General features: G+C 37.2%; 2 protein-coding genes across 2 annotated transcripts; one reads left to right on the top strand and one right to left on the bottom strand.

The window, feature by feature from the left end:
* Window positions 1-347: 347 nt before the first annotated feature.
* LOC107190488 (CCR4-NOT transcription complex subunit 3) lies at window positions 348-4,457 on the bottom strand. Its single transcript, XM_015579301.1, has 9 exons — window positions 4,079-4,457; window positions 2,956-3,188; window positions 2,722-2,877; window positions 2,433-2,612; window positions 2,029-2,316; window positions 1,650-1,905; window positions 944-1,551; window positions 614-823; window positions 348-510 (listed from the first exon to the last, which is right to left on the bottom strand). The coding sequence occupies exons 1-9, from the start codon at window positions 4,101-4,103 to the stop codon at window positions 412-414; spliced, it is 2,055 nt and encodes a 684-aa protein (XP_015434787.1). The 5' UTR covers window positions 4,104-4,457; the 3' UTR covers window positions 348-411.
* Window positions 4,458-6,794: 2,337 nt separating this feature from the next.
* On the top strand, window positions 6,795-12,392 carry LOC107190294. The gene has a single exon (XM_015579087.1). It carries the CDS (start codon window positions 6,795-6,797, stop codon window positions 12,222-12,224), a length of 5,430 nt encoding a protein of 1,809 aa, XP_015434573.1. The 3' UTR covers window positions 12,225-12,392.
* Window positions 12,393-12,832: the final 440 nt, after the last annotated feature.

Raw genomic sequence — 12,832 nt, forward strand, 5'->3', positions numbered from 1 at the left:
AAAATGTTACAAGTGTGTCTCTGGTGCCTCTCATATCATTACTTTTTTTATAGTTACAATTTACTGTCCCCGATTAACTTACTCCATCCTTCATAACAGTTGCATTTTTTTTGCTTCTTCAGATTTCGTGATTGGTGTTTTGTTTTCTTTTTCTCGAAAAGGAATATACATATAGAAGAGATTTACCGTCGCAACATTGAAATGTAATGAAGTGCCTTCATTTCCTGCTATGCACGATCTTTTCTTTCGTTTTTGTTTCATTTACTTTTTTTCTGAGATACTCTTTACCAATAAATAAAATTATATTTTGTGAAAATATAGAATTGTAAAAAATAAAATTTGTCTTTTCGATTTTTGATAATACCGGTACAGAAATAGTGCATTTCGGAGACTCCATGAGCAACAGGACTGTTAATTCAGATCCCTGTCCTCTAAGTACTTGTACTCAAATGTAAAGCCTTCCTTTTTCCTTTGTCCCCATTTTTCGTAATCAAAATAAATGTAGGTTCCCTAAAATAATCATACGTTACATAATCAACTTCTTTCTATTTTATGTTAAATTTGTGTAATTTATATTGTCTTTTGTCAAATAAAATAAAACGACGTCACCAACCTGCTCATATTCCTCGTTGATTACTTTTGGTTCTTCATGTCTTTGAAACCACATCATGTACTTGGTATGAAACCTCCAACTTTGTTTCTTTAATGCTTTTGCAGCCAGATACTGGCCCTTAGAACCCTCCATATAATAAAATATGAAGAATAACGTTTCTGTAGAAAGACGTTGGAAGAATTCCACAGTATCAGAATGGGGAAGTTGAACCTATTGAATAAAAATAAACATGAAAGAGAATAAAAGGACAAAAAAAAAAAACTAAGTATTTTATAGTTACAGGTACCTTTAAAATACTGTTCGTAAGATCAATTAATGTTAGAATAATACCTGCTGATAATATGGAGGCGTTGGACACAGATTTCTTGGTAAATACGGTCGTAACCGTTCAGAATCAGATGGATGAGGCATATGATAGTAAGCAGCCTCCATCATCTGGAACTGAAGCTGATGTTCTTTTTGAAGGGGTACTGGTCCGAGAGGCGCGACACCAAGTAAAGGAGGAATGTGTACTTCCGAAGTGGCATTATTATTGTTGTTATTTGCCATAGCACTATCAAAGATGTTTCTGTTCGACTCGGACGGCGGTATTTCCAAACCTGCTCGGACAATTACTTGTTGGGCTATAGATTTCAAAGAGGACATGCCATCAGGAAGCTTAGACATGAGACCATTGGCAGCGGATGGCGCTGGCGAGCAGGAATTTGCGGGCGGAGGTGAAGACCTACTGCTAACTGATGATTGTGGCGAAGAAGATGGTGGGATTGGCGTCGTCATTTCAGTTTCACTGTTATGATTCTGACTTTGTTGATTGTGTAATACGTGTGTCGTCTGTATAGGTGCAGGGTTATTGTGCTGCTGTGAGATCGTTTGTGGTACATTCGAGGTTACACTGGACGTAGATGAAGACGATAACAAACCATTTTCGCTGCTATGAGCTGGAAATGTAAAAAAATAAAAGGAATAATAAAATTATTAAAGAAATATTAATATCAAAAGATTTCATCGGTATATGGTGTTTCACAAAAGTACTTACAAGATGTTTTACTAGAGGTAGAATGGATGGCTTGTGAATTACTATGCGAAGCAGCAACCGTGGCAAAGTTGCCTGCATTAGTTGTAGCAATATGATGACTTGTAGAACTAGGCGAGTTATGGCTAGGTGTCATGGGAATGGTCTTGCTTGGAGTGCTGCTCGATAATAAATTCGATTTTATACTGGCAGTGCTTCCCGTGGTTGGAATGCTCGCTTGTGAATTTAATAATGGCCTGACTGCTGTAGGTTTCACAGGCTGAAATGAAAACATTCATTAAAGATCTGCTTTTTATGAACTACAAGTTATATGTATATTCAAAGAGGAAACCATAAAAAATACTATGTTATGAACCAATATTAAGCATGACAATATATAAACCTTTGTTTTTTTGTCATTATCCGTAGAACTATCACTTGAATGGTTGTGCATGGTGGAACTTAATGGAGGTGATGGTATGGGCGAAGTACCAGAGTTAGTTGAGGTTGGTGTACCTCCAGTCTCATTGCTGTTGTTGCTATCGGTAGTTGCTGATGAAGGAATACCAACCCCAGACAACTCTACTTCATCGAGACCAATAATATCATCATAAATATATTCATTTTCTTCAAAACCAGGTTCCTGCGAGGATTCTATATAATACTCTACGTCATCTTTTATCGTCTTAATCTAAAACAAAGGAAAAAAAGAACTTTTAACAACTGCAAACCATTAATTAGTATCACCTATGCGTAATAGAATTTTAATTCACGATAATTAGCATACTACGTTATTAGCATACTTACAGTATTAACTTCAACAGACATATTGTCCAACATACGTAACAATGTTTCCAATTTACGAATATGGAAACGGTGTTTATCAAGCTTCGCTTTCAATTCATCCATCCTATCCTGCTTATCTTTATCTAACCTTTTCTTCTTCCCTGCGAGTAACGATTCCATCTCCGATTCAAATTTATCCAGCTATACCAAAACCAATCATCAGAACAATATACTTGTTACAAGGAAATTTTCGTGCGTTTAATATCTTTAGCTATCTTTAAGATTATTCTTATAATCTTTTGTTCCATACCTGAAAATTTAAAGTATCTATAGAATTTGCAAGCCAATTGCTAACTTCTTCTCTTTCTTTTTGAGCTGGGTCAAGTTTCTGAGCTGCTCCCAAACCTTCTTTCGAATATGCTTTCGTTTTTGTTTCTCTCTCTACAACCTTAAACCTCTCCATTTGCTAAAAAGAATACACTGCATTTAGTACACGTTATACAGTAATATGTACAATTTCACCATTTCATTAAATTATACTTACAGTCTCAATTAACTTCCTATACTCAAGCAGGGTACTTTTATCCTTAATCTCGCCTGACGCAAGCCAGGTTTTGATCTGATCACGTAACCTCTGGAGTTTTTTGATTTCCTTCTTAAGGTCAGCTTCATATTTCTCCTTCTGATTGCTGTTCGTAGCATTATGAACCTTTTGCCAAATGTCCTCAAATGTCTCCACACCCTCTGTCACTTTTTTAAGGCACCGATCTATTTCACCTAGAATTTGAAAGTCACACATGTAGTCTTTCAAAATGTTTACATAAAATGTAAAAGTATACAATATCATTCCAAATACTATTAATAGAATTCAATACAAAACCAAATGGATTAAAGGCTGAGTCTTTTAATAACCAGTTACCTTTCGTTTATATAAAAAAAAGGTATGAACTTCTTACAATATATGCCTTATACAGGTCATTTATTTGAATAATTCAGTTTTTAAATTAGAACACTTGGCAAGCTACATTGTGCAACAACAGTTTCAAAATCACTATATAAGCAATACCTAATAGGTACAACTGATCTAGCTAAAAAAGTAACAGATGGAATAAAACATTATAAATAATAATAATGGATCGCTTTATTATTTTTGTATCGACTTCTTTACGAGTTATCATGAAAGAAAGTAGAAACCACTATCCCTCTAATATCTTAGAAATGTAATTTGTACGTGACCACTTTATGTTAGAAGCTACCATTGACAAATATTTCATATATACTGTCCTCGTACCACTAACATGTATATGATACAAAAGAAATAAGAAGGTGTTTAAAAGGTTATGCTGACATAAAAAGGTAATATTAGACACTTACGAACGTAACTTATATTAGAAAGAACAGATTTTTATTAAAGAAACATATGAAATGTTGAAGAGAACATACCAATCCATCATACCCTGGCAACCTGTACCAACTGTCAGGCACAGAAGCCTGCATGCAAATAGGTAACGCAAGTTAAAAATAGGCCGCTACTAGTTGTAAATACAAGCGTTTTAAACCGGTAGAGAACTGCAGAACGCGAAGCAAGATCGTAGGCAAAGTTGTAGTGGTGCAGGGCCATAACAAAATTTCTAAATGTAAACATGCTGGAAACATATTCTCCTCACCTTGCAACTTTCTCGTCGCAGCCATGGCTATGTAAACATGTGATACAATAATTCATGCATAGTCTAGACGTAATGGAAAAAGTACGAAACAATTTTACGGGACAAATAGTCGCTGAACTATTATTCCCTGTATAATATGGGAGGCTCGGCCACAAGATGGCTTCCGTTTTCAAATGACAACGTCCGACCGTCCGTGAACGAGCTGTGTTGATGCTCGCACTATTTTCCTCGTTAATCTTTCAACTTCAGCAAAATATAATGTATGCTACGTTTGGTCGTGAATCGACAACACATAAAAATACACAAAAAGTGATAGCATCAACAAATGATATATATGAAATACTGAATAAATGAGATGGTGTATTATGCATTGGCGCATTCACACATTCTATCTAACGCACATACTTAATGCATTCGTGTTCATAAACCAATCGAAATTTGTTTGAACCTTCCGATGCGTCCACAACAATTACACCTGAAAGTACTATTTATTTTATGTGACAATTTATAGTTCTTGCAATTTTGTCATTTATTCAATTTTGTGCAACTCTTAGAAACAGTACTACACAATTTCCTGAGATATATATGATAACACGCATCATGTGGCTTCTGTAGTTTCATAATTTCTTTTTAAAATCTGTTTTTCGTGAGAAATAAAATGAAAAACTTTATATTTTTACTAATTTCAGTTCAATTCTAATATATTTTCTTGTATTAATGGCAATATAAAGTTGTAATTATACCAGACGAAAAAGACAATGTTGTATAAATGCGCATTTCAAAGTAATAATTTAATTAATAAATACTGACATAAAGAACTCTATTTAAGAAAGGCATGCGGTAGGTACATATCTGAACGTAGAATCAATTATTCGTACAAAATGAGTAAAAGAATAACGATTAAAATAGTTGTTCACCCTGGTTCACCCCACTTCTGCGCTTAGAAAAAGGTATCCTCGTGAGCAAACTCGGCTTCCGCTAGGGGAAAAAAATGGCACAAAAGACGGATCTCGTGCCATTTAGTAAATTTATTTCAAGTACTGAAATAAATGTTGAATCGAATGTTAATTTGGCATAAATTTCAATAATTCCCGATATCAAATTGTAGGAGGTAGAATTACTGAAATTTATGTCAAATTAATATTCGATTTAACATTTATTTTAGTACCTGGAATAAATTTACCAAGTACATTCACAAAATTAATTAAATTTATACTTAAAGATGTATTATTGCTGTAAAGTAATTGTAAATATGTACAATATACCTGTTTAATATATATGTGTTGATTCAGTTGAATTCGAAATAGGACAATTGTTATGTTAAGTGAAAAATATTCTGTTATATAATTTTTACGTAAAGATAGTTTATTTCGAATCGATCTACGGCGTTGGTAATCTGATAAAACTATAAACGACATTATTAATATTTTTTGAAGCATCACAAGGAGGAGAATAAAAGATTTTACATATTAACACAAATTTGACGCTACGGCTGGTTGGGTCAGGTTGAAAATAAGAGTGGGGATGTCATAGCACTGATAGGCAGTATAGGCACTACATTGGGCGTACATGAGTGCGTCCACGAGAGATGCCGTCGCTTTGTGTTTCGAGTTTTTGCACGACAGTCGTGAGTCAGACAATAGCGCACTCGCGCTCAAGTCGGACGTTCTCCAAGGCGGATTTAAAGTCTTGTTCCGTTTATCAAAAAATCAAAACATTACAAATTCTATTTCTCTCAATGGCTCTGGTCTAACCTCTTCTATAGCAGGTTATGGTGGAACATGAAAGGTGGCATCACTGGGGACGTGTTGGAAGCACGGACGGAGCCGTACTCATTGATATGACGCCATTTTACTAACCTTTTCGGCGCGGATTGCGACGAACCACTTAAGGTGCTCCACTTCGTACCGTTTCAAGAGCGTCTGATACTATCGTTTATCTTTTACAAACCGCGCACGGTTATACATAATTTCAAGCAATTCATTCGAGCCGGAGTTTACCGGAAGGTACGCAACCCTCGTTACACTGGGATCATCTTGTGTTCAACAAAAGCTTATAACAATACTCTCTCGCTGAAGCTCGTCTACTGTGGTGTATTGTCCCTGTGTGTATTTTCATTCTTCTTACTCTGAAATTAGTTTCATCATAGTAATCTGTTTTGGTGGAATTTCTGGGGCTGAATCATTGTGCAGTGATGGTCACAGCGAAGGAGTTCTTGCATGTCATACCATGTGCTCAGTTTTGTAATACTCTCATCAGAGGTATTATATTAAATGCTTGTTACCTTATAGAGCATGTATTAAACATAAAGTTCTATCTTTTATATGTTGATAACTATGTAATTTGTACAATGTTCGATGCAATTTTAAAGTGCCTTTAAAAGTGAAGTAAAATGTTTATTTCTCTAAAATTATGGTGCAGTAGTTTTGGATCTTATCTAAAATAGTAATTTGAAACTTTTATTCAGTGAGCTAAACCAAAAATATACACACATTAAGTGTAACAGGTGGCTTTGTGCACATATCAATTGTGATCAGTTTCATGTTCTTTTAACTTACTTTTAATTCACACGTATAGACTTCTAAATATGTAATACATTTCTTTATTAATGCCATAATTTTGTTCAATATAATTTTAACAATAGGCATTGCTTATATATAATAATTAATAATAACAAACATTAATAGTTATGTGTATATATATATATATATATATTATGGAAGATGAAGACGGTGAAAGTAAAGTTGTGGATACGTGGAATGTTTTGGGAGAGCAGCAACTTAAAGATACTTCTCTTGGAAATTCATTGAAGTCTTCTATCGATAACACATACAGCGACGTCATAGAAGAAGAAAAGCAATTATTACGATATAATTCAATTGCATCTAAGGATTCGTCAAGCAAGAATAATAGTACAGGATCTCAAATTGTATTTAAAGGTTTTAAGAAGCGTATCCTGGCACAAGCTCAAGAAATTCAAACAAATACATCAAGAAGCATAGGACAAGAACCACAATTGTCACATTCTAATACATTGTTGAAGAATAGTAAAGAAAAAAAGGTGGAAATTAAGCGAGGCAAAATAACAGAATATGCACAATATTTGGGTCTTCAACCTTCGTCAAAGAATAAGTGTTTAAAGTGTTACTCATCATCAAATTTGTGTTCTGTATTAAAACAAAATTTGTGTACTTGTAATACCACAATGACACCAATGCCCAGCACATCGGAATCATCCACAGTGTCGCATTCTTCTAACTTTAAGATTACAAGGAAAGTTTATTTATGTGCAGCATGTGGCACTTACTTTGAAAATTGGAATTTATTTTTACACATGAGAGACATACACAAGCGCCATATATGTCTATTTTGTCTTGGGATGTTTGGTCAGGCAGAAAGGCTGTCGTATCACTTAACTAAAAATCACAGTGTTCCTGAAATGGCGTTTACATCTGTTGAAGATTTTTATGGTGCATTCAAAGGATCCTGTTACTTAGTTTGTTGCACTTGTGAAAAGGTTTTCTCTGAAACAGATAACTTTTACAATCATTTTTGTTCACCAACATCTAAACAAGATGTCACTGCATCTATATGCACTTTGTGTAGGCAGACAGGCTCTCATGCAAGTACATGCAGTTTAGCTATTGATACAAGTAGAGAAGCAAATTCTGCTGTATCCCCTCCTACACAAACAAGCATAATACCGACACATATACTTGATAGGACTGTGAATATTGGAAATAAAAGTGTTTCAAGGAAGTCAATAAAAAATAATAGGTCTAAGCATATAGAAGATGGTGTTTCTAATCAACAAAAAGTGCATACACACATAAAAAAGGCAAACAATAAAACTGTGTCTCAATTAAATGAAAGTCCAACTTTTAGTGATATTTTAAGCAGTGGTGAAAATTCTCAAAATGAGGTTCAGAATGTGGTTAAAGATACAGTCTCGGAGACAATAATGGAAGTCTCAAAGTGTGTTGAAGACTCTTGCGAGGAGAAAGAAGAGACGAGTGAAAGAGAGTTTTGTCAAAATGTTTCTGAAATAAAGTCATCAATTGATGTAGCCAACCATAATAAGCCATATGATAGTGTAATAGAAACTATTATGGAAGTATCACGTTGTACAGATAGTGCACAAGAGTCGAGCGATATAAACAAGAAGGAAGACACAGGTTTAAATGATACATTAGACACATTTGAGAAGCTAGAATCAGATTCTGATGAAGCAGAAAAACCTGATATTGAAATTGTGAACTCAACAGAGGACATTAATATTAGAACGCGTGAACTTGATACAGAGCATAAAGAAGCGGAAGAAAATACAACCGAAAATAATAGGATGGAGGTTGTGTTAGAAACAAAAGATGATTCTAGTTCTGAGGCATCTGAAAGTCCTGTTCACAGTCCTGTTAGTCGGTCGTTATTTAGTCCTCAACATGAATCACTTGCATCAGATTTACAGACTAAAGAAGAGAATTGCAAAAATGAGACCACAGAAAACATTAATGTACCTAATGAATCTCAATCTTCAGTGTCATTTAATGCCGTCGCTTCTTCCGATAGAAGTCTAGTTATAAAAATATGTACCAATAGAAATTCTCAGTTTTCTGTTACATCTAATACCGGTGGTATAGAAAATCACGACACCAGCAAAGAGTCTGAGGAAAATAATAACGCGGAGAGTCCATTAAGGGAAAATAAAAAGTCTAATGCTCTCGAGAGAGACATGGACAATGACAATAGCGATCAGGCAAATGAAGGTGACAGTGATTCTGATAGCTTCAAATTAGCGGTGGTGGACAGTAATGCTGAGGAGATTGACGAAGTTGAAGAAACTGATGAATTAAATGTGACATCACAAACTAAATGTAATTCAAATACGGATGTTGCAGAAAATGGAAACCAAATTAATGAAGCTACAGAAGAAAGTACAGCTGAAATAGATACAAATGAAAGACAGGAAGTTAACGAGGAATCTAAGGATGTAATGCATAGTGAGGAAAATGATGGTATACAATCACAAATGCAGCCAAGCGATGGAATCATGCTCGCTGGAGAAGATGTTCCATCTATTGATCTTAACGTTGACGGAACGTTAGATAGTCTGGAAATAGAAGATCTATTGAAACGTTGCATACAAGTAGCAAGTCCAATTTGCGTATACTGTAACCATGCACGCCATATAGCAGTAAACGGTAAACAATTGGGTTTACACATGCTTGGAGAACATAAGTTCCAACCTCAGCATCCTGCCATAATAATCCAATCAGAACAATTTATCATTAGAGTGAAGAAATCCCTCGATGAGTTGGACCTTCAGTTCTTTAATTTAGATTCTTATAGTAGTAGTACTGGTACCTACAATGTTCCAGACGTACGGACATACGAGTGTTTTCATTGTCGATTTCACTCAGCAGTACACAAGGAGCTTTACTTGCATAATCGGAAAATGCATCAAAAGACAATCTTAATTTGTATAATGTGTAAATCTACTTTCTATAGTTATAGCGAATTACTTTGTCATTTGTGTCCTGGCACATATTCTCCAAACATCAACGTCAAGTACAGATGTTGTCTTTGTCCCACGGGAAGTCTACCATCTGCGTTCAGATTAATGGTGCATTTACGAAAGCGACACCATGCATGCGACGTCTGTTTAGAATCTACTGGGAATCAACAACGGCTTTCAAATCATGTTTGGAAACACAAGCTTCACCATTTATGCTATAGATGTGGTATTGCATACAGAAATAAACCAGATATTACGAAACATTTGTTTTGGAAACATGGGACAGAAAGTGTATTGTGCAAGAAGTGTTTACAGAAAAAATGGCCGCATATTTATCACTTTTGTATACCACCGACTGCTTTCGTTTGCGAGGAGTGTGGATCCAGTTTTTCTAGAGCCGTTGCTTTAAAAGTGCACAAAAGGTTACACTCTGGAGACCAGCCATATGGTTGCAGCGAATGCTCTGACCGGTTTATTTCTCGAAAACTATTATCCAAGCATGAAAATGCTCACAAGGAACCACCACCTATTAGCACAAATTTGACAGATTCAGTGAATCAACAACAACTGGTGACCGATGAAGAGAAAATCGATAAAGAGAAATTAATTACAACTGACAGTATTGCCACAACATCTGATTCCATAAAGGAGTCTAAGGAACCTGTGAAGAAGGTGGTCGACGTATATGATCTGCCGCCTTTGAATCTCTCATCTGAAAGTGATACAGACTCTGAGGAAGAAAAGGTTGAGATAAAAGAGCCTACAGAGACCGAGAAGGCTAAGTCAATCGAAGAAAGTGCAGCATCGCCCATTGCTTGTCCAAAGTCTGTTTCTCCTCTGCCAGCTACAGACATAGTCGAGGTTGAACAGAATGAGGAAGAAAAGGAACAAGGTGCACAAATTATGGATGGTATTTGGGATAACTTTAAAACATACACAGCCAGCTTGCAGAAAAAAGAGCCAGGTAATGATATTTCGATTGACGAACAGGAACCAGAGACTGACGTGGCATTCTTGAGGAGTATAGTATTGGCTGACCACGATTACTGTGTGGTATGGTCGGAAAAAGAAAAGGAAGGGGAGTCAGGGTCCAAAGTAGAAGACAAAGAAGAAGTAAACTCGAACGGGGACCAGGATCACACCAGTAAAGTGCAAAGGAGTCCGTCTGGTAGCAATGGAATACAAAGCGTTAATGAAAGCGATCCGAATAGAAAGAAAGTGAAAAGTCCAAAGAAAAAGAAACAAAGCGGAAGCACTTCGTCAAGTGATTCGTCCAGTGACAGTGATTCGAGTAGTTGTTCCTGTGGAACGAACTGTAGCTGTAGCAGTTCTTCGTCCGGCAGTTCTTCAAGTTCTAGTAGTAGTTCCGATTCCGACAGTTCCACATCGGACGGTTCGCCGAAGAAACAGTCCAGTCGTAAGGAGCGAAAGAAGGAGAAAGAAACCGCGCAGGAATCGGAATCTGCAGCCATAGACGTCGAGAACAAAGGAACTTCTGCGGAGACGAAGAATGGAGACGCAACGATTTCGGCCGATCCTGTCTGTCCGCCACAGATTCCGCTTAAGGAGTCCGACTTGGAAACTGACGAGACGGAGACTGACGAAGATTTTTACGACGAACATCCGCAGCAGCTTGCGAACAAATTGCTTGCCGAAAAACGAAATCAGTTGTTACTTCTAGCAGCGGTTGCTCCGGCGTCTGTGGAGACTACAGTGCCGTTGAATAACGGCCTAACAGACACCGCCGCGATTCCCTCTCCCGACCCAATGCCTGGTACCACCGAAGATCAACCAGTGCAGCAAAAGAGGAAGGTAAAAACAAAGAAACGGAAAAAAGGTGAGAGAACGAAACAGCGTAATGCAGTGCCAGCTGTGGAGTCGATTAAATTAAACATTCCTAAAGCGTTTTACCAAAAGAATAATCCGTGTTTCTCGGCTTCGTCGCCGGTGCTGATGCAGCAGAGTATAAATTCCGCGCCGAGCATCTCGACGAGTGATATACAAACTATGAACGTGGCCGTTGAACAGCAAACGATAGGGATAACGAGTCAGAATATCAGCGGCAGTGGTTCCGAGACAGAGAATAAACGTTCTTCGAAGCGGAAGCGAGTGCCGAAACGATTCTACGGGGATTCCAGTGACGAGGAGGTGGAGAAGCAGCCGACGATGAAATGGAGAAAAATGGAGGCCCCTTCGTTCGCGGCTGTGCCAACTGTGAAACCGATGCCGCCGAGATTGTCGTTCGGTGGCAAGACAGTGGCGTATAGAGCAATGGAGAGCCAACAGGAGAATCTAAGAATCGCCACGGCCTCCGCGACCGAGTCGGAGGAACCAGCAGAAAGCAGCAGTGATTCCAGTGACACTGAAGTGGAAGCCGCCCAGCAGCAGATACAAGCACGTCTGCCAGAAAGCAATCCGCCGATACCAGAACGGCCAGTGAATTTGTACTGTTATTGTCAGTGCCCGTACGACGAGGTCTCGGAGATGATTGCTTGTGACGGCGAGGACTGCCGTATCGAATGGTTTCATTTTGAGTGTGTCGGTATCATGGTGCCGCCGAAGGGCAAATGGTACTGTCCGGACTGTCGAAAGAAGCACGATATTGTGCAGAATAGCGAGGACTACTTTGACTGATAGCAGCGGATGGTATCTGCGTATTGAAGTTGCTTTTTAGGTATACTTGATGATGATCATTCAATTTTCTTTCTCCATTTTCCAACAGTTTTGAACGATTTGATGATATATATATAAGTATGTCCGTGTGTGTGTATACACACACACACACACACACACACACATACACACACATATATATACAGGATGTACATTTTAACTCGAGCACCTAAATTATTTACGCTACTATTTAAAAGTAGAAAGAAATGACTAAATAGGATGTATATGGTTTTAAGACGTGCATCTGATGGTGATAAAATATTTTTTACTTATTACGTTTATTTACTTCTGCAAGCTGATCTTTTCGCCTTGAAGGTCACTTCAAGGTTGTGGTGTGTAAGTCGTTGAACTCATCTTGACGCCGACTACCACATCGCGTTATAAAAAATGCGCGTTATAAAAATGTTAATATGCAAAAAAAAGTACGATGACCTTGAAAAAACCGTTAAAATGACCTTCATAGAATTTATTTTATCACCATTAGATGCACGCCTTAAAACAATATACATCCCATTTAGTTATTCTTCCTTACTTTCGATAGTAGCGAAAAGAATTTAGGTGCTCGAGTT

Source organism: Dufourea novaeangliae, unplaced genomic scaffold (genome assembly GCF_001272555.1).
Source record: "Dufourea novaeangliae isolate 0120121106 unplaced genomic scaffold, ASM127255v1 scaffold11, whole genome shotgun sequence".
Lineage (NCBI taxonomy): Eukaryota > Metazoa > Arthropoda > Insecta > Hymenoptera > Halictidae > Dufourea > Dufourea novaeangliae.

Bases quoted from the DNA above. Each gene is read 5' to 3' on its own strand.
- LOC107190488 (XM_015579301.1), bottom strand. From the start codon at position 4,103: ATGGCTGCGACGAGAAAGTTGCAAG. The intron at 2,317-2,432 runs GTAAGTATGCTA...CCTTTGTTTTAG, and splicing joins TGTCTGTTGAAGTTAATACT to ATTAAGACGATAAAAGATGA. The intron at 824-943 runs GTATTATTCTAA...TTTATTCAATAG, and splicing joins CGCCTCCATATTATCAGCAG to GTTCAACTTCCCCATTCTGA.
- LOC107190294 (XM_015579087.1), top strand. From the start codon at position 6,795: ATGGAAGATGAAGACGGTGAAAGTAAAGTTGTGGATACGTGGAATGTT.